The sequence below is a fragment of the Geotrypetes seraphini genome, chromosome 6 (genome assembly GCF_902459505.1).
Source record: "Geotrypetes seraphini chromosome 6, aGeoSer1.1, whole genome shotgun sequence".
Taxonomy (NCBI): Eukaryota; Metazoa; Chordata; class Amphibia; order Gymnophiona; family Dermophiidae; genus Geotrypetes; species Geotrypetes seraphini.
Window position 1 is genome coordinate 208,962,032 of NC_047089.1, and position 22,757 is coordinate 208,984,788.

The following is a 22,757-nucleotide window of genomic DNA, read 5'->3' on the forward strand; positions in this document are numbered from 1 at the left end:
AAAGTAAAAATCTTCCTCCGTGGGGGAGTGCACGGTGAGGGTGCATGTCGAACATATATAAAACTGAATACAGAGGAGAGAATAAAGACTCAAATCCCCAGAGGTCAATGCGAAGGAACTGCGTGTGATGGATATAAAGCAGACACCGGAAAAAAAAAAAGAAAGACTTTTGTATAAATGTTGAACTTATGGACAGGTCTTGTTGTTGCATTGTATGGATTATATATAGAGAAGAACTACATATATTGGGAAAAGAAGAAAAGAAGAGGAAACGAAAGATCAAAACGTAAAAGGAAAACTACAATCAAGAACAAAGATGGACTGAGACATACTTGAAGGAAATGAGTTTATATTGAAATTGTTCTCTCTTCTGGATTCAACTAACATAAATGTAAAAGAAATATATATGTTGATTCGGGATGTGCTTTTGCGGTGGATTCCTCCGTAGGAGGGGAGTTCTTTGATCATAAATCGTCAATTATATATCAATGAATTCCCATATTATTTAAAATAAAACGAATAAGGGGATATTTATTGATATATATTAGTATAGGAAATAACATCAAAAAATAAAAAAATAAAATTCTAATTTGAAGTGAGTTACTTTTATTACAATAATAACAATTTAGGTAAATTAACAATATAATATGCTTTGAATATTATATATATATTTATATACATGAAACATGGCTAAATTTATATTATATTTCATTTTAAATAACCAATGTCTTAATTTATAGATTACAATAAGAACAGGTCTTTATGGAGTGCTTTATTATCGACTTAAGATGCGTGCTACCAAGTATACACAATTTTTAATTAAAAGGGAGGGTGGGGTGGGGGGTGGGAATAGGGAAAGGGGGAAAAATAATATACATTTTAATAATAAAGAATTAATAATTAGAACTAGAATGTTTGGAGAAAAGTGCAGATATCTGATCAAAATTTTATTATTAAGAAGATATTTAATTTTACTTAAATTACTAAATGACAATTAAAATTTTTTCCATTAACGTCAATGGTCTGAATCACCCAGTTAAAAGAAAAAAAATGTTAGGTTTCCTTCACAAGCAAAATGCGGATGTTTACTTCATGCAAGAGACACATCTTACAGGGAATGAATCTAATAAACTAATTGGGGGATGGGTATCTAAATGTTTTTTTGCTCCTGCATTAGGGAAAAAGGCAGGAGTAGCCATACTTATTAATAAGAAATGTACTGCTGATTTTAAACTTATAAAAATTGATCCATTAGGAAGATGGGTACATATCAAAATGATAATGGGAAATACAACCCTGGACTTATTTAATTTATATGCTCCTAATTCAAATCAAATGGAGTTTTTTAAAAAAATTCAACAGATATTACTACCATTGGCTACTTCAAATTTGATAGTAGCTGGAGATTTCAATGCTGTTATGGATCCTATTATGGATAAGAAACCTAGTAAAATTATAAAATCATTAGGGCTAGAAAATTTGATACAATCTTGTGATTTGGTAGATATATGGCGTATTCTTCATTTTAATGATCAGGAATATTCTTTTTGTTCTCAGGTCCATAAATCCTTTTCAAGAATTGATTATATATTTGTTTCTAGTAAATTAGCACAAAAAGTTATGAAAGCAGTTATCGATCCTATTATAATTTCTGATCATGCTGGTGTGTGGATTGATCTAAAAATGATATAAAAACAAATTTTATATCAATTTGGAAATTTGATAATGCCTTACTTGCTGATGAAAATTTTGTAACAGACCTAAAAGTAAGATGAAGAGTTTTTTCAAATTAATAGCACAGACAATATGAATATTGAAATTATATGGGATGCTTGTAAAGCGACAATGAGAGGAAACATTATTTCATATTCGGCTTTTTTGAAAAAACAGCTTAAAAAACAATTTATGGAATTAGAGGAAGAAATTAAATCATTAGAAAAAAAATTAATTATTAAATGGGAAAATGTAGTATTACAAAAACTATTAAAAGTTAAAAACTAAATATAATGAACTCTCTTCACAATTTGTTAGGAAAGAAATGTTCTGTCAGCAATTTAGATATTATGGAAACTCAAATAAAGCTGGAAAAATGCTAGCAAATTTTCTTAAAGCAAAAAAAAGAAAAGCTAAAATTATTGCAATAAAAGATACAAAAGGTAATACACACACCAGCACTAAAGATATTGTAAAACAATTTCTTGAATTTTTATAAGGAGTCTATATACTTCAGATTCTTAGTGAAAATAAAGAACAAGATGGCTTAGAGTTTTTAAATTCAATTATTGGACCAAATATTCCAGAACATATAAGAGGAAGTTTAGAAGAACATATATCATTAAAAGAAATAGAACTAGCATTGAAATCTCTTAGAGTTGGATCCGCTCCAGGTGGAGATGGATATACTGTTGAATTTTATAAAACATTTCAAAATATTATATTGCCTTATTTATTAAATTTATATCAATATCAGATACATAATGAAAATATATCAGGTACTATGGCATGATTCTGTAATTATTGTCTTACCAAAACCAAACAGGGATCCTACATTGGTTTCAAACTACAGGCCCATATCATTGTTGAATGTAGATGAAAAATTGCTTGCTAAAGTATTAGCATTAAGATTGGCAAAAGCTCTTCCTTTTATTATAGATGTACACCAAACAGGATTCGTTGCTAAAAGACATTCCTCACATAATACCAGACTGGCACTTCATTCTTTAAACTTAGCGAAAACTATGAATGAACCAGCTTTCTTAATATCGTTAGATGCAGAGAAAGCATTTGATAGAGTGGAGTGGAAATTTATGTATCAAGCTTTAAAATGGTTTGGAATAGGTCCCTTTTTTATTAAAATGATTCAAACATTGTATAGCTCTCCTGGTGCAAGATTAAATATAAATAATAACATTTCAGAAAGATTTAACTTGTTAAGGGGGGTTAGACAAGGTTGTCCTTTATCTCCCTTACTTTTTGATATTGTTCTTGAACCCTTATTAATTGCAATAAATCAAACTAAGGGAATAAAGGGGATCACATTATCAAATTGGGAATATAAATTATCTGCATATGCAGATGATATTCTTTTATATTTGAAAAAACCGGAAGATACCATTCCATGTTTATTAAATTTATTAGATACATTTGGTAAATTTTCTGGATACAAAATAAATTGGGAAAAATCTGAAGTTCTTCCAATCAATGTCCATTGTACCAAAGGATTATTTGATTCATATTCATTTCAATGGAAAGAGGAAGGATTAAAATATTTGGGAATTGTTATTAAAAATACAATTGATGATACAGTAACAGAAAATGAAAAAATTTTATTAAAAAAAATAACAGAAATGTGCGAGCAATGGAATCCTTTACATCTTTCATGGTGGGGAAGAGTTCAAACAATAAAAATGATGATCTTACCTGTGGTTTGTTATCAAATGAGTATGATTCCGATATTTTTCCAGGGGTCATTTTATAAAAAATTAAATAGTATACTTACAAAATTTGTTTGGTTTGGGAAAAGGCCAAGAATCGCTTTAGCAACATTACAAAAAACGATTCGAGAGGGAGGGGTAAATTTTCCAAATTTTTATAGGTACAGTGGTGCCTCACACAACGAACTTAATTCGTTCCAGGAGCAAGTTTGTTATGCGAAAAGTTCGTTATGTGAAACGCGTTTTCCCATAACAATACATGTTAAAAAAAATAATTCGTTCTGTAGCATAAAATATGCTAAGATGACATAAAAAAAGATAAATTTTTGGTTATTATTTTTATTTAGATACATCTAAAAACATAATTGTTTTTTAAAACAACACACATTTTTTAAATTTAAAGACAGACTAAGTAGAGTCTAATTTTACAGTGAGAGGGCAGAGTCTCAGCGGCAAAAACTGGGACTTAACTGTTCATTTTTTTTTTTTTTTCTACCGTGTTTCCACGATGATAAGGCAGGGCCATCAAATAAGACAGCCCCCCCTTTTTAGAAAAAAATGTAAAATAAGGCACCCCCCCGCAAATAAGTCACCCACCGATACCTGCGCTTACCCGAATCGGGTGGTACGGTGGGTGACTCCGTGTGGTCCCTGGCACCCCCGACACGATCGGGGCAAGAGGGAGCTCAAGCCCTCTTGCCCCCCCGACTCCCCGACACGATCGGGGCAAGAGGGAGCTCAAGCCCTCTTGCCCCCCCGACTCCCCGACACGATCGGGGCAAGAGGGAGCTCAAGCCCTCTTGCCCCCCCGACTCCCCGACACGATCGGGGCAAAAGGGAGCCCAAGCCCTCTTGCCCCGCCGATTCCCCAACTCCCCGACAATATCGGGCCAGGAGGGAGCCCAAGTCCTCCTGGCCACGGCGACCCCCTAACCCCACCCTGCACTACATTACGGGCAGGAGGGATCCCAGGCCCTCCTGCCCTCGACGCAAACCCCCCCTCCCCCCAACGACCGCCCCCCCCAAGAACCTCCGACCGCCCCCCCAGCCGACCCGCGACCCCCCTGGCCGACCCCCACGACACCCCCAACCCCCTTCCCCGTACCTTTCTGTAGTTGGCCGGACAGACGGGAGCCAAACCCGCCTGTCCGGCAGGCAGCCATCGACGGAATGAGGCCGGATTGGCCCATCCGTCCCAAAGCTCCGCCTACTGGTGGGGCCTAAGGCGCCTGGGCCAATCAGAATAGGCCCGGGAGCCTTAGGTCCCTCCTGGGGGCAGGGCCTGAGGCACATGGTCGGGTTGGGCCCATGTGCCTCAGGCCCCGCCCCCAGGAGGGACCTAAGGCTCCCGGGCCTATTCTGATTGGCCCAGGCGCCTTAGGCCCCACCAGTAGGCGGAGCTTTGGGACGGATGGGCCAATCCGGCCTCATTCCGTCGTTGGCTGCCTGCCGGACAGGCGGGTTTGGCTCCCGTCTGTCCGGCCAACTACAGAAAGGTACGGGGAAGGGGGTTGGGGGTGTCGTGGGGGTCGGCCAGGGGGGTCGCGGGTCGGCTGGGGGGGCGGTCGGAGGTTCTTGGGGGGGGGGCGGTCGTTGGGGGGAGGGGGGTTTGCGTCGAGGGCAGGAGGGCCTGGGATCCCTCCTGCCCGTAATGTAGTGCAGGGTGGGGTTAGGGGGTCGCCGTGGCCAGGAGGACTTGGGCTCCCTCCTGGCCCGATATTGTGTGGGGAGTTGGGGAATCGGCGGGGCAAGAGGGCTTGGGCTCCTTTTTGCCCCGATCGTGTCGGGGAGTCGGGGGGGGCAAGAGGGAACCAGGCGGAGAGAGGGCAGTTAAGCGCAGTGCCTGCGCGGAAGGATGCAGCTCGGGCGACTTCGTTGTGTGAAACGAAGTTCGTTGTACGGATCAAGACATAAAGTTCGTTGTGCGCAGCGTTCGCTGTGCGAGGCGTCCGTTATGCGAGGCACCACTGTATCATCAAGCCTATATTTTAAGACAGGGTATGTATTGGATCCTCCCAGATCTCATGGAGAATGTACCAGACTGGTTATATTTAGAATGGCGGCTCCTGTTTCCATTATATCCGGAACATCTTATAAGTATAACAATGCCCAAGAGATATAAAGATCACAAAATTTTGTTAGATACATGGAAAACATTAAGATTTATTAGTAATATTACAACAGATCCAATAACTAAATCGTTAAATCAATCCATTTGGGTGAACTCCAGGATCAAAATTGGTGGATTCAAAATAATATGGAAGCAATGGATAATTGCAGGTATACGGTCTTTAAATGATGTTATAGTAAATGGATCCATGCTTAGTTTTTCACAATTGCAACAGAAATTTGGATTGAACATAACACAATATTTTAAATGGATGCAATTGAAGCAGGCCATCCAGGAAGGGTTCCCTGAATGGAAGAATCTTAATACTCAATATAGTTTGCAAATCCTTTGCTTTCAGGCAGATTTTTTGGGACACCAAGCCGCAAAATGGTATAAATTATTATATGGATTTTTAAATAAAAAAAAAGAACAGGACTTAGGGACATTTGGAGTATTGAGATAGGACAGACAATTTCTGCAACTCAATGGCAAAAATTTTGGTCCTGGAGAATACATACTACAATGTCAGCATCTATGAGTCAAACATGGTTGTTTTTATTACATAGAGTTTTATGGACCCCTACTCGGTTACAAAAAGTAGATAGTTCTAAATCTAATAGATGCTGGCATTGTAAGATAGAAATTGGGACATTAGATCATTTAATCTATTTTTGTCCCTGTATAAATGCTTTTTGGAAAACAATTTGGCCCCAAATTAATATATTATTAGAAAATCATGTTGGACTTACATATGACACAATTTTATTTGGAACAGCAATGAGAACACAGAGTCCAATATCAGCAAACAATAATAAACTTTTATTGATATTAACAGGGGTCGCCATACAACAAATTACTCAAAACTGGAAAGATCATACAAAATTAAATTTCACTTTTTGGTGGAATTCTATTTGCCATATATATAAGATGGAAAAAGCAATAGCGTTACAAAATGGTTATATTAAAAAATTTAATAAAATCTGGGGACCATTGGCTCTTTTTTCTAAAGATCAGATATCATAGCACAAGGATAGAACATATAATAGGGGTTAGGGTGGGTACAATATTATAAGAACAGATGATTTATAATTTATTGCAAAGGGGGTCTTTATATATGTTTGTATTAAAATATATATTGTTGGATATTCAAGTGTATATTGAAAATTATATGTATTATATATTTATCACTTGATGTAAGAAATTTAAAATGAATAAAGAACTTTAAAAAAAAAATCCTCAATAATGACTTACAAAATTGGTTCATACCCCAAAGTATAGCTTTGGACACCATACAGTATAATTAATTCAGAAATAACCACCATACAGGCAGATTAATACTCACTACACTGCAATTCATTTAAAGTACTAAACATTTTTGAAAACTATATGAATCACAAGGAAATCTCCATGGTCATAACAGGATAGGTGTAGGAAGGCCTCTGGAAAACTTCCCTCAACCCTACTGCTCTTTTAACTTCCATATTTATCACAGACCATATACTTCTCTATGGTCAGCCCAGTATATGAGTGATGGAGGGTGGAGGAGAGCAATGCCAGATGGGCTATTATTAGAACAATATGGTATTTTTTTGTTGTTGTTGTTTAGTAATTTTATCCATCCACAGAATTTTAAAGTCATGTAGACCAAATCCTTTTTACATAAGTTAAGCTCATCATGCTGGTGTCCAAGTCAAAATACAAGGTATGACCATAAATCCTAGTACCCGTCTAAAACCTTCATAAATAATGCCCTTAACTTCTGAAATTTTTGTCTCGCTAGGTTCAGAGAAATAAACAAGGGAAGGGTAGACTCACGAGGCTCCTGAGTTCATGATACAGGTTGCAACGCTGCACTGACAGTGTCTGTCATCATCGTGATTCATCCCCAGATTGTGGCCCAGTTCGTGTGCAACGATAGATGCAAAGCTCTGAATATTATGATGTGGAAACTAAATACAAATACCAAGCTTAGAGTTAGACCCACTTAAAAGCAAAACACAGAAAAGCTGTCCAGAAGGATTTATTTTTTATTTGTTCTACATTAACCCTTTCAGGACCAAGGGACATATTTGTCCCATAACTTTAAAATCCTATAAATTTTGATTGGGATAGTCTACAGTTCTAAATTTGATATGTACGGATTCCATATGATACTGCCTTTATGTAAACAAACTGGTTCCGACATTCATTCATTAGCGTCGTTGCCAGATTGACGAGAAGATTCACTTGCCACACTGTCCATAAGCCAGAAGTTTGATTTTTTTTTTTTAAAATAATGATATTTCACAAAAAAAATCAATTTTTTGGCATCTGCAAGTCCTTTTTACCATACAAATGTTGTCAAAACCACAAAAATTGGCCTACGATCCTTATGGTCCTGAAAGGGTTAAGTAAGCTTTCTTCTTTCCTCCTGTGGCCTTCTTTCCTTTCTCTAGCTTCCATAGTTTCTACCAAGCCATCCCATGCCCATTTCAGGATAAAAAACCAAGAGGGAGGAAAGACATGGAAGAGAAAGAGAAGGGAGCTCTGCTGGCTGAAACAAAGTTTAATTCATGTAAAAACACAAAAGAATAAAGAACACACTAGGAAGAGGACAAGGAAAAGAAAAAGGAGAGACTAGGTTCTTACCTTGTTAATCTTCTTTCTTGTAAATGTGACTGGTAGTCTTGACCATCAAGTTAAACCCCCATTAGTTGTGAGGGTTGTAAAGAGCCCAGTTTGTTTTCATGCTCCACCTCCCATCACTCTGGGATTAGCTCCACCCACTCAGTCGGTACCAAAGCTTCTAGTAAGTTCTAGAGTGCAAACATAAGAGAGGGGTGTGGGGAAATTCCCAGAACAGACGTAAGTCTGTTCTGCTCAAACATTAAAGAACATTAAAGAACAGTGCTAGTTAACCACAACTAAATTAAACAAACAAGGCAGTAATTAAAAGAAACCATCTACCTGTGTGCCATTTGCACCAATTGTTTTGTAGTTCTTACAAGTGAATTATTTTTCAGTTCTGATTCTACTGGGTAGGCGAAAGAAACAAGACATCTGACTAAGCAGGCAATGTCTGAAGCAGGTTAATATGTATATATTAGACCTGGCGGGCATCAAGATTACCAGTCATATTTACAAGAAAGAAACTTAGCAAGATAAGAACCTAATCTTTCCTTCTTGTGCAACAGGACCGGTAGTCTTCAACATCAGGACATATCAGTGCAGTCCCTGGTTCCTAGGGTAGGACAGATAAGCCTGCTGCCAGTACTGAGGACCCCAAAAAGGTATCCATTCCAGCTTCTACATCAACCCTGTAAAACTTAGTGAACGTGTGGAGATTAGACCAAGTGGCTGTGTGCAAATCTCTAAAAGTGAGACTGCTCTAGACTCAGACTCTGTCCAAGATAACACAACGGTGCAAGTGGCATGCATCTTCACTGCCACTCGAGACTACTTTCCGCTTCCGATATAGGCGGAAGCAATAAACATCCTGATCTACCAGGATATGGTTGCCCTAGATACAGGTCTCCCTTGACGTGTCACATATGTAAGCACCTGGTCACCTCCAAGTAAAGAATCAAAATCTGGCACACATCCTAGTTCACATGAAAACTGGACATGACCTTTGGTAGGAAGGAAGGTTTGAATTGAGACACTAGCTTCTAAAATGTGAAGAAAGCGTTCCCTGCAGGACAGCATATGCAGCTCCGACACCCTTCTCTCCAACATCAGTTACCAAGAAAACTGTCTGAACCCACAGATCCATCAGGGACACCTCTTCCAAAGGCTCATATGGGGCCCTCACAAGTGACCGCAGGACCAGATTAAGGTCCCAAGATGGAAAAGGTTGTCACACTGGAGGGCAAAGATGTAAGGATCCTTTCAAAAATCTAGAAACATCCAGATAGAACGCCAACAAACACTTGCTGACCTGTGCTCTGAAGCAGGAAATTCCGGCTATCTGTATCTTGAGAAAACCAACCGCCAATCTTTCATTCAGACCGTCCTGCAAGAAGTCGAGCACCACTAAAACTGGTGCAGTCACTAGGTCAGAGGGTTGTTGCTCACACCATAAGAACATAAGAATAGCCTTACTGGGTTAGATCAATGGTCCATCAAGTCCAGTAGCCCATTCTCACGATGGGAAATCCAGGTCACTAGTACCTGGCCAAAACCCAAGGTGTAGCAATATTCCATGCTATCAATACAGGGCAAGGAGTGGCTTCCCCCATGTCTTTCTCAATAACAGATTATGGACTTTCCCTCCAGGAACTTGTCCAAACCTTTCTTAAAACTAGTTACGCTATCCGCTCTTACCACATCCTCTGACAACGCGTTCCAGAGCTTAACTATTCTCTGAATGAAAAAAAAAACAACCTCCTATTGGTTTTAAAAGTATTTCCCTACATCTTCATGAAGTATCCCCTAGTCTTTGTAATTTTTGACAGAGTGAAAAATCAATCCACTTGTACCCGTTCTACTCCACTCAGGATTTTGTAGACTTCAATCATATCTCCCCTCAGCAGTCTCTTTTCCAAGCTGAAGAGCCCTAACCATTTTAGTCTTTACCCGGATCTCCCCTGGAACCGGCATAACATTGACCATCCTCCGATCTTCAGGTACTACAGACGATTTTAGTGAAAGGTTACAGACCACTAACAGCAGGTCAGCAATTTCATGTTTGAGTTCTTTTAGTACCCTGGGATGTATACCATCCAGTCCCGACGATTTATCACTTTTTAACTTGTCGATTTGGTTCAGTACATCTTCCAGATTCACCGAGATCTTTCAGTTCCTCTGCATCATCACCCTTGAAAACCATTTCTGGTTCAGGTAGATCTCTTACATCTTCTGCAGTAAAGACCAAAGCAAAGAATTCATTCAGTCTTTCCGTTATGGCCTTATCCTTCCTGAGTGTCCCTTTCGCTCCTTGATCATCCAATGGTCCCACAGATTCCCTCACAGGTTTCCTGTTTCTGATGTACCTAAAAAAATTGCTATGAGTTTTTACCTTCTTTGCAAGTTTCTCTTCACATTATTTCACCAGTCCCTGAAACACTTCTAGGCTTTTGCCTAGGCCGCCAATGTAGACTGCTTCTTAGAGTAGGGCAGTGACTTCAAGTAAATAGCCTTTAAGCCCTAAGGCTTCGTGCTCAAGAGCCATGCCGTAAAACCAAAGCGCTCTGGATCCACCAGGATGATTAGACCCTGTGAGAGAAGATTCCGATGACAAGGAAGCCAGAGAGTCTCATCCCTCTGCAGATGTACTAAGTCTGTGTATCACGGCAACTTCGGCCAATCTGAAGCCACCAAGACCACTCGATTGGGTGCATTATGACCTCTCAAAGCATATTGGCTATCATTGGCCACAGGGGAACACATACAGGAGCTCCTCCATAGATGAGGCTTGGACTAAAGCATCCAGCCCGGCACTTCCAGACCCATACCTTCAGATGAAGAAATAAACCACCTTTTTGCTGGGCTCTGAGGTTGAACGTCAGATGCCCCCAGCACCTGACTATGCTATCAAAGGCCCTCCAAGAGAGAGACCATTCCCCGGGATCCAAGGTCTGCTGACTTAGGAAGTCCACTTACACATTCTCCACCCAGGCTACTTGAGTCACTGAGATTGCTAAAAAGATGGGCTCCTGCCCACCAAAAGAGTAGGTGAGGTTCCAAGCTCAGCAGTGCACTCCAGGTACTTCCTTGCCTGTCTACATAAGCTACTGTGATCGCGTTGTCTGAGAAGACTCAGACTGCCCTTCATTCTAGGGTGCTGCCCAGGGCTTGCAGAGCTAACTCTATTGCTCTCAGCTCCAAGCAGTTGATAGACCATTTCCTCTGAGATAGAAACCACCACCTTTGCAGTGGACATCCCTCACCATGTGCTACCCCAGCCAAATAGACTAGATTGGCATCTGACATCAGGATTATCCACTGGGAGATGTGTAGCAGCATTCTTCTGTCCAAGCACTGTGGCTCCAGCCACCAGTCCAGACTTTTCCATGCCTTGCCTGACCAGGGCAGTGGGAGGCCAATGACATCCTCTTGCAGATACCACCTTGAGAGGAGCAACTCCTGAAGTGGGCGCAAGTACAATCTTGCCCAGGGAACCACATCTATTGTGGCCACCATGGATCCTAGCAGTTGAAGATACTGCCAAGCTATGGAGGCTGGGAGGCCATGAATCTCCCGAATTTGCCTCACGAGCTTCATTGTGCATGCTTCCATGAGGAAGACCCTGTTTTGTGCCATCTCAAAATGGATTTCCAGGTATTCCAGGGACTGAGTCAGGATCATTTGACTCTTCCTGAAGCTGACTATCCAGCCCAACGTCTGTAGGAGCTGGACCACTTGCTCTACTGCTCTTTCCCTCATCTAAGGGTGCTCTTATGAGCCAATCGTTCATGTAAAGAAGCACCTGAATTCCTGCCTTGTGGAGGTGCACTGCCACAACAACCATCACCTTGGAAAAGGTTCATGGTGCTATTGTGAGGCAAAAGGGAAAAGCAGAGAATTGGAAATTCTTGTCTAGAATAAGGAATTTCAAGAAATTTCTGTAAGCTGGAAAGATGAGAATATGCACATATACCTCTATTATATCCATAGAGGCAAGGTATTCCCCCCCCAGCGCAACCAAGGCAATGACCGACTGCACCGTTTCCATGCAGATGCAGGGAAACTTGAGGGCTGCATTGACTAACTCTAGCAACACCCCAAACCACGGTCAATTGGAGAATAGATTTAAAAATTCTCTTATCATCCTCTGCATCCAAACAAACACTATCTTTACCAGTGAATAAACTTTTCCAAGAATTGCAACTATATAAGGTCACCCCTGCACCGGGTCATGACTAAACTCAATCTATAGTCTCTGAGACAGCTTTGAAAAACATAAAGGCCCTGATTCTATAAATGGTACTATCACCTAGGTGCCATTCAACACTATTGTCAATCAACTGCTAGATGCCATTTACAAAATTGAACCTAGTGACACCTAAGTTAGAGAATGACATGGTGGCAGTTACCCGCGGCTAGCCGTGCTTAGCCGCAGGTAACACGCCGAAACGGGGAAGAAAAAATAGTGGCCTCTGCGGGACGGGGACAAGGCCATTCACTGCCCCCTGGAGCGGTGAATGGACTTGTCTCCGCAGTGAGGCAATCAAGGATCGCGCGATCCCCACCCGCTCGATCGCAGCGTTCCGCCATCTCCCTCCCTCCACCTTACCTTAGAAGTAGAGCACTATTCCTCAACCGCCGGTTGAATTTCTGCCGGTCCACGTGAAAAAAAAAAAGCCTCTCCTTTTCCCCTACTCTCAGTTGCTAAAGCCGACAGGAAGTCTTTCCGACGTTAATTCTGGCATCAGAGAGGGCGTTCTGGGCCAGCCAATCACTGCCTGGCTGGCCCAGAACGTCCTCTCCGACTTCAGAATTGAGTCGGAAAGAAGACTTCCGGCTTTAGCAGCTGGCAGCATGGCGGTAAGAGAAGGGAGAAAAGGAGGGAGGCTTTTTTTTTTATTTTTTTTTGAGCGGCAGGGGAGAAGCAGGCTGCTTTGGCTAGGGAGGGAGAAAAGTAGACAGCAGCAGGCTTCGGGGTGGGGGTGGACAAAGTGTGGAAGGCAGTGTGAGAGGGACATGGGAAGGAGGCACTTGGGGGCACTAAAGACATGGGAAGGAGGCACTGGGGGCACTAAAGACATGGGAAGGAGGCCACTGGGGGCACTAAAGACATGGAAAGGAGGCACTGGGGGCACTAAAGACATGGAAAGGAGGCACTGGGGGCACTAAAGACATGGGAAGGAGGCACTGGGGGGCACTAAAGACATGGGAAGGAGGCACTGGGGGGCACTAAAGACATGGGAAGAAGGCACTGGGGGCACTAAAGACATGGAAAGGAGGCACTGGGGGCACTAAAGACATGGAAAGGAGGCACTGGGGGCACTAAAGACATGGGAAGGAGGCACTGGGGGCACTAAAGACATGGGAAGGAGGCACTAAAGACAGGAAGGGGCACTAAAGACATGGGAAGGAAGGAGGCACTAGGGCACTAAAGACATGGGAAGGAGGCACTGGGGGCACTAAAGACATGGGAAGGAGGCACTGGGGGCACTAAAGACAGGAAGGGGCACTAAGGACATGGGAAGGAGGCACTGGGGGCACTAAAGACATAGGAAGGAAGGAGGCACTAGGGCACTAAAGATATGGGAAGGAAGGAGGCACTGGGGCACTAAGGACATGGGAAGGAGGCACTGGGGGCACTAAGGACATGGGAAGGAAGGAGGCACTGGGGGCACTAAAGACATGGGAAGGAGGCACTAAAGACATGGGAAGGAGGCACTAAAGACATGGGAAGGAGGTACTAAAGACATGGGAAGGAGGCACTAAAGACATGGGAAGGAGGCACTGGGGGCACTAAAGACATAGGAAGGAAGGAGGCACTAGGGCACTAAAGATATGGGAAGGAAGGAGGCACTGGGGGCACTAAGGACATGGGAAGGAGGCACTGGGGGCACTAAGGACATGGGAAGGAAGGAGGCACTGGGGGCACTAAAGACATGGGAAGGAGGCACTAAAGACATGGGAAGGAGGCACTAAAGACATGGGAAGGAGGCACTAAAGACATGGGAAGGAGGCACTAAAGACATGGGAAGGAGGCACTAAAGACATGGGAAGGAGGCACCGGGGGCACTAAAGACATGGGAAGGAGGCACCGGGGGCACTAAAGACATGGGAAGGAGGCACCAGGGGCACTAAAGACATAGAAAGGAAAGAGGGAGGGAATATAAAGGGACAATTCTTGGGCCTGAGTGCAGAAAGAAAGAAATGAAAGAATGGATAAACAGACAGAAGGAAACGCAACCAGAGACTCATGAAATCAATCACCAGACAGCAAAGGTAGGAAAAATGATTTTATTTTCAATTTAGTGATCAAAATGTGTCAGTTTTGAGAATTTATATCTGCTGTCTATATTTTGCACTAGATTTGTCTATTTTTCTATAGTTACTGAGGTGACCGAGCTTGCGGAGATGGGGCAGAAACAGGGTTTTAAAATTTTAGTCCTAGTAGTTTGCCGGTCCACAAAATAATTCTTTTATTTCTGCCGGTCCACGGGTGTAAAAAGGTCGAAAAACACTGATGTAGAGTATGCCGGCTTTCTTTTTTTGCCCAGCCGCACGCGCGGCTGCTCGAGTTGATCAATCTTCTCCTCTCTTGCAACTTCCTGTTTCCAGTTGCGTCAGAGGAGAATATTTAACAAATGAGCAGCCGCACGTGCGGCTGGGCAAAAAAGAAAGCCAGCATACTCTACATCTAAGGTGAGATGGAGGAAGGGAGATGGCGGAACACTGTAATCGGTCGGGTGTCTGCTGTTTTTGTATCACTGCCTGCCTGCGCTCACGTTCCAGATCCTCCTGCATTTTTAGTGTGCACAACTGATCTGATTCGAGCTATAGGTGAACATGGGGGACATGTCATTGCAAGGGAGGACAAGTCAATTGATTTATTTTATGTTCTGTTTTTACTACAGGGCAGAGGCACTGAAACAGATTCTCAGTGCAGTAGTAGTAGTGGCAGGACTCTCTTCTGTCTTCATGGTGTTTTGCAGTACTGAGGCTTATATGGATGCTGCGGGGACGGTGACGGGGCGGTGAATGGGATGGCAGTGGCGGTGACGGGGCAGTGAAGGGAACGGCGGTGACGGGGCGGTGCAGAGGATGGTGGGCCGGGGACAGATTTTTTCCCCGTGTCATTCTCTAACCTAAGTGTTCTTAGGCATTGGTAAGCTTTCGATCTTTGCCTTGTCTTTGGCCTAAATGAACGCACCTAAGGTAGGCACCTACTGATGTCTAAGTCAATCCATGCACAAACTCTGCCCCAAATCTGACCTGATTCTGCCTTTAACAATGACTACTTTTCGGTATGCACCTCAGTGTAGATGCCTACCTCAAAGTGGTTGGTGCCTACCAGCAAATTAATTTTTAAATCTTTTGTTTTTATGACGCTTTCAATTATCAACTCTAAGTCAATTAAAAAAATTAAATTAGGTGCCTAAATAGGCATGCCAATCTAGACACCTAACTGCAGGTATTTTTTTTTTTTTTTTATAGAATCAGGGCCGTGGAGGGGCATAATCGAAAGGGATGTCTAAATCTATTTACCTCTATCCCGTAAGACGTCCAAAATAAAAAACAGCCTAAGACACATTTTCGAAAGATACATCCAAATTTTTTTCATTTCGAAAATCGTCTAGTTATACGTCCTGCTAGGAGTCAATGCCGCTAGCCATTTCCTGTATCCCAATTGTTGGTTTCAAAGCTGATGATTTGGGCGTCTCGAGGATGGACTTGTCATGGGCCTGCTCGGTGATTTGGGACAGCTCCTGGACGACTCCGTCGATGTAGATCTCGTCCTCTCGGATGCTTCTCAGGCGTATCACCTCCTCCCTGAGGCTCCTTAGTTCCTGCATGAGATCTCCATCCAGCTGCGCGGCCTCCTCTGTCTGTGTAGAGACTGTAGTGTAGCGCTGGGGGATGGTCTCGGTCTGCACAGAGACCTCTGTCCACCGTCCTGGGTCCTCCTCCTTCTGCACGCAGTCCGTGGTCGCTTCCTGGATCCCCAGAGCGACTGGAATACTGGTCTTGATTGTAGACTTCGCGCTTCTTGTCCTCCCTGCCATTGCTAAGTTGTAATTGAGGTCTGCCTGTCAGTAAGGTAGAGAATTAGGAAAATTAGAAAAATCTGTCTATGAGCAGGTGTGAGATTTTGAAAGATATGGGTGTCTGAGAGACTGAGAGTTTGAGATGTCTGAGAAGGTTGCTGTCTGTGAGTTAGTATGAGAGCCTGTACGATTAGGGTGAAGGGATAGTGTGTTTGAGAGGTCCGCTTGTTGCCCTAAGGTATCGTTGTCTTGTGTAGTTTGGCTCTTCTTAAGGCTCTTCTTAAGGCGCTCTCGCTAAGGCGAGAGCCTTTGCTGCTCGCCTTCGCTGCGCGCCAAGCGGCTGCGCGCCGTTGGCTCGTCCCCTTTTATGGGGGGAGTTTGGCTGGTGACGTCAGGGGTGGGCGGAGTTAGCTCTCACCTCTTCCCCTGCTAGCACCGCCTTCTCTGCTCCTCTCTCTGCTTCTTCCTGCTAGCACACTCTCCGCTCACTATTCTGCCATGTGCTCAGGACTCTTCTACCATGTGCTCAGGACTAGGCACAGCTCCTACAGTCTCCCTTCGGCTGGCCTTGCACTGAGGAGACCCAGTGGACATAATTTACTTAAACTTCCAGAAAGCGTTCAACAAGGTTCCGCACGCAAGGCTCATGAAGAAACTACTAAGTCATGGAATTGATGGAGACGTGCTCAGATGGATTGGCAAATGGCTTGCAAATAGAATGCAGAGGGTAAGCATAAATAGGAAATTCTCAGACTGGGAGATGGTGACTAGTGGCGTGCCTCAGGGCTCGGTTCTTTGGCCCATCTTTGGCCCAATATCTTTATAAATGACCTGGAAGAGGAAACAACAAGTAATATAATCAAGTTTGCAGATGACACAAAACTATGTCGGGCAGTTGGCTCACTAAAGGACTGCGAGGGTCTTCAGAAGGATCTGAACCAGCTGGAGAAATGGGCGGACAAATGGCAGATGAAGTTTAACATAGAAAAGTACAAAGTGATGAACCTGGGCAGGAAAAACAAGGAACATGAATATAAAATGTTAGGCGTAACATTAGGCAAAAGCGAACAAGAAAGGGACTTTGGGGTTCTGATAGACAGGAACCTGAAGCCGTCGGCTCAATGCACAGTGGCGGCAAAGAAAGCAAACAGGATGCTGGGCATGATAAAGAAGGGCATCACGAATAGATCGGCGGATGCCATAATGCCGCTTTATAGAGCAATGGTCAGACCACACTTGGAGTATTGTGTCCAACACTGGTCTCCATACCTTAAGAAAGATATAACCCTGCTGGAGAGGGTGCAGAGGCGAGCCACAAAACTAATAAAAGGTATGGAAAATTTGAGTTACAAGGAACGCCTAGAAAAATTGGGACTGTTCATCCTCGAAAAGAGGAGGCTGTGAGGGGATATGATAGAGACTTTTAAAATATTAAAAGGATTCAACAAAATAGACCAAGAAACATCATTATTCACTTTCTCAAATGTGACACGGACAAAAGGTAACATAGTAGATGACGGCAGATAAAGACCCATCCAGTCTGCCCAACCTGATTCAATTTAAATTTTTTTTTTTTTTTTTTTTTTTTTTAATTTTTCTTCTTAGCTATTTCTGGGCAAGAATCCAAAGCTTTACCCGGTACTGTGCTTGGGTTCCAATTGCTGAAATCTCTGTTAAGACTTACTCCAGCCCATCTACACCCTCCCAGCCATTGAAGCCCTCCTCTGCCCATCCTCCACCAAACGGCCATACACAGACACAGATTGTGCAAGTCTGCCCAGTAACTGGCTTAGTTCAATATTTAATATTATTTTCTGATTCTAAATCTTCTGTGTTCATCCCACGCTTCTTTGAACTCAGTCACAGTTTTATTCTCCACCACCTCTCTCGGGAGCGCATTCCAGGCATCCACCACCCTCTCCGTAAAGTAAAATTTCCTAACATTGCCCCTGAATCTACCACCCCTCAACCTCAAATTATGTCCTCTGGTTTTACCATTTTCCTTTCTCTGAAAAAGATTTTGTTCTACGTTAATACCCTTCAAGTATTTGAACATCTGAATCATATCTCCCCTGTCTCTCCTTTCCTCTAGGGTATACATATTCAGGGCTTTCAGTCTCTCCTCATACGTCTTCTGGCGCAAGCGTCCTATCATTTTCGTCGCCCTCCTCTGGACCGCCTCAAGTCTTCTTACGTCTTTCGCCAGATACGGTCTCCAAAACTGAACACAATACTCCAAGTGGGGCCTCACCAATGACCTGTACAGGGGCATCAACACCGTCTTCCTTCTACTGACTACGCCTCTCTTTATACAGCCCAGCATCCTTCTGGCAGCAGCCACTGCCTTGTCACACTGTTTTTTTGCCTTTAGACCTTCGGACACTATCACCCCAAGGTCCCTCTCCCCGTCCGTGCATATCAGCTTCTCTCCTCCCAGCATATACGGTTCCTTCCTATTATTAATCCCCAAATGCATTACTCTGCATTTCTTTGCATTGAATTTTAGTTGCCAGGCATTAGACCAATCCTCTAAATTTTGCAGATCCTTTTTCATATTTTCCACTCCCTCTTCGGTGTCTACTCTGTTACAAATCTTGGTATCATCTGCAAAAAGGCACACTTTTCCTTCTAATCCTTCAGCAATGTCACTCACATACATATTGAACAGGATTGGCCCCAGCACCGAACCCTGAGGGGCTCCACTAGTCACCTTTCCTTCCTTCGAGCGACTTCCATTAACCACCACCCTCTGGCGTCTGTCTGACAGCCAGTTTCTGACCCAGTTCACCACTTTGGGTCCTAACTTCAGCCCTTCAAGTTTGTTCAACAGCCTCCTATGAGGAACTGTATCAAAGGCTTTGCTGAAATCCAAGTAAATTACATCTAGCATATGTCCTCGATCCAGCTCTCTGGTCACCCAATCAAAAAATTCAATCAGGTTCGTTTTGCACGATTTACCTTTTGTAAAGCCATGTTGCCTCGGATCCTGTAACCCATTAGATTCAAGGAAGTACACTATCCTTTCTTTCAGCAACACTTCCATTATTTTTCCAACAACTGAAATGAGGCTGACCGGCCTGTAGTTTCCTGCTTCATCCCTGTGACCACTTTTATGAATAGGGACCACATCCGCTCTCCTCCAATCCCCAGGAATCACTCCCGTCTCCAGAGATTTGTTGAACAAGTCTTTAATAGGACTCGCCAGAACCTCTCTGAGCTCCCTTAGTATCCTGGGATGGATCCCGTCTGGTCCCATTGCTTTGTCCACCTTCAGTTTTTCAAGTTGCTCATAAACACCCTCCTCCGTGAACGGCGCAGAATCTACTCCATTTTCTCGTGTAACTTTGCCAGACAATCTCGGTCCTTCTCCAGGATTTTCTTCTGTGAACACAGAACAGAAGTATTTGTTTAGCACATTTGCTTTCTCCTCATCACTCTCCACATATTTGTTCCCAGCATCTTTTAGCCTAGCAATTCCATTTTTTATCTTCCTCCTTTCACTAATATATCTGAAAAAATTTTTATCTCCCTTTTTTACATTTTTAGCCATTTGTTCTTCCGCCTGTGCCTTCACCAAACGTATCTCTCTCTTGGCTTCTTTCAGTTTCACCCTGTAGTCCTTTCTGCTCTCCTCTTCTTGGGTTTTTTTATATTTCATGAACGCCAACTCTTTCGCCTTTATTTTCTCAGCCACTAGGTTGGAGAACCATATAGGCTTCCTTTTTCTCTTGTTTTTATTGATTTTCTTCACATAAAGGTCCGTAGCCATTTTTATCACTCCTTTCAGCTTAGACCACTGTCTTTCCACTTCTCTTATGTCCTCCCATCCTAACAGTTCTTTCTTCAGGTACTTTCCCATTGCATTAAAGTCCATACGTTTGAAATCTAGGACTTTAAGTATCGTGCGGCCGCTCTCCACTTTAGCCGTTATATCAAACCAAACTGTTTGATGATCGCTACTACCCAGGTGAGCACCCACTCGAACATTAGAGATACTCTCTCCATTTGTGAGGACCAGATCCAATATCGCTTTTTCCCTTGTGGGTTCCGTCACCATTTGTCTGAGCAGAGCCTCTTGAAAGGCATCCACAATCTCCCTACTTCTTTCCGATTCCGCAGACGGAACATTCCAGTCCGCATCCGGCAGGTTGAAATCTCCCAACAGCAGAACCTCCTCTTTCCTTCCAAACTTTTGGATATCCATAATCAGATCCTTATCAATTTGCTGCGATTGAGTCTGAGGTCTGTAGACTACACCCACATAGATAAAAGTTCCATCTTCTCTTTTCAGAGCAATCCATATCGCTTCTTCCTCTCCCCAGGTCCCTTGCATTTCGGTCGCTTGGATATTGATCTTTACATAGAGAGCTACTCCTCCATGATCTGCAAGCCCTGATAAAAGGTCATGGACTGAAACTTAGGGGCAGCAGGCTCAGAACAAATGTCAGGAAATTCTGTTTCGCACAGCGAGTGGTGGACGCTTGGAATGCTCTCCCGGAGGAGATTGTAACGGAGACTACCATTCTACGATTCAAGCGCAAGTTGGATTCACACTTTCTTGCAAATCACATTGAGTGATAAGGGTAATCAAGGTCTCCATCAGGGAGCACCTAGCTTGGCCTCCGTGTGTGCGGGTCGACGGACTAGATGGACCTAGGGTCTGATCTGGTGAAGGCGTTTCTTATGTTCTTATGACATCCTCCTACAGCAGCAGCGACAGAAGTGACAATGCAACAGCTTGGGTTTGAACATCTTCCATATCCTCCTTACAGCCCAGATCTGGCACCTAGCAATTATCACATCTTTGGTCCACTGAAGGAAATGCTGCGACATTGCAGATTCACATCTGATGATGAAATAAAGGAAGCAGTGCTTACCTGGCTTTGTGAGCAGCTGAAAAACAACTTCTCTGCAGGAATGCAGAAGCTAGTTAAATGATAAAACAAATGCATCGTCTTTCATGGGGACTATATGTGTTCAATTGCTCACAGTTACTTCTATTAAAGGTGTTAAATGTATTTTGCCTTTACTTTTTGATTTACCCGCATACATACTGGCTATACCTTTTCAACAGTAAATATTACTGTCTGCAAAAACTTCCTACCGAATTAATGCCTCCTGCATGGCTTCTGGAGCACACAGTTCCTACAAATGCCATGCCAGCAGTGCCACCAAAACTTTGCTTCCTGTAAAAGAGAGAGAGAGAGAGAGAGAAAGAGAGAGTGAAAAAAACCAATATCAATAGTTCTGGTTCTACAACCACACAATACAAAAAATACTTGGAAAGATACTGTGTACATATATCTCAGTAGCTTAATTTACTGTGCCTTAGCAGGCACAATTTCAACCTTTCATTTTTGTATTTTATTTGCAGGTATAGAAAGCAACAATCATTTTGGAAAATGGTACCCTGTTTGTCTTTGGGAACAAGAGTGTTACTCAGCTGATTATTTTAAAATGCGTGTCATCCATTACTAGAGAGGCTACATCCATCTGTCTATCTTTGCATTTGCACAAGAAAAACCTATGCATGCCAAAAAAGGCAGGTAAGTCAGGCCACAAGAAAAGGCACACTAAGGAACTCTGAATGCATACAGTTGTACTTTCTTCAGTTTGTTAGCAAGAACTCAATCTCTCACCAGTAGCATGGTCCATGTTACTGTACATCTTGAATTAAAATAAACAAGGCTTTGACTCATATCACTAGCTCTTCTGGCTTGCTCATTGTAAACTTTTGTAAACTGCATATAACTGAAAGCTGATGTGCTATATAAATAAAACTTTAAGTTATGTTATGTTATTGTCCATTCCTGCTACATGTGCTGCTGATAGAGCCTGTAGATGGACTTCTGCCTAGCAAAACAACATCTGGACCTCTAGTCTTAATGGAGCACTCTTGGTGCCCACATGCCTGTTGACGAATGCCACAGCTGTGGCATTGTCTGAGAAAGCCCTGACCCCTTAGCCAGTCTGTTGGTGGACCATTCCTCTGAGAGGGCAACCATCGGCTCTGAACTGGATAAGCCTCAAATTGACCCCCTCCCCCCAATCTGTAAAGACTAGCATCTGTCATCAGGATCACCCAAGAGAGTATGTGGAGAGGCAAGCCTTTGGATGACTTCAGATGGAGGCACCAATGCAAACTCTGATGCACCTCTGCTGTCCAAGTCAGCTGCATCTGAAAAGAATCCTACAGTGGAGACCAGCGGGTCAATAACGCATCCTAAAGAAGGCATAGATGAGCTCTCACCCAAGCAACAACCTCTGATGTCGCTACCATTGACCTCAGCACTTGGAGATAATGCCAAGTCATAGGCGCTGGCAGTACCAAGATCACTGTTTCAGTTTGCATACCTATGGAAAACAGACAAGGCTCTCTGCCATGTTGAAACAAATCTCCAAGTATTCTAGGGATTGTTTGAGTTCTAGGTGAGTCTTCTAGAAACTGATGATCCAACCCAGGTCCTGAAGCACCTGGACCACTGTTTTATTGCCATCGGATTTGGACAGAACTCTGATAAGCCAATCATCCAAATATGATCCCTGGATTCCTGCCTTGCACAGGGGTGC

The 22,757-nt window shown here is 43.0% G+C and overlaps 1 protein-coding gene across 1 annotated transcript in view; it reads right to left on the reverse strand.

The window, feature by feature from the left end:
- ADAM9 (ADAM metallopeptidase domain 9) overlaps positions 1-22,757 on the reverse strand; it is a 155,617-nt gene that overhangs the window by 77,129 nt on the left and 55,731 nt on the right. The window contains exons 10-11 of the mRNA XM_033948056.1: positions 21,292-21,373; positions 7,360-7,493 (exon numbers count right to left, since the gene is read on the reverse strand). Coding sequence (XP_033803947.1) covers positions 7,360-7,493; positions 21,292-21,373 — 216 coding nt within the window. The remainder of the gene's footprint in view (positions 1-7,359; positions 7,494-21,291; positions 21,374-22,757) is intronic.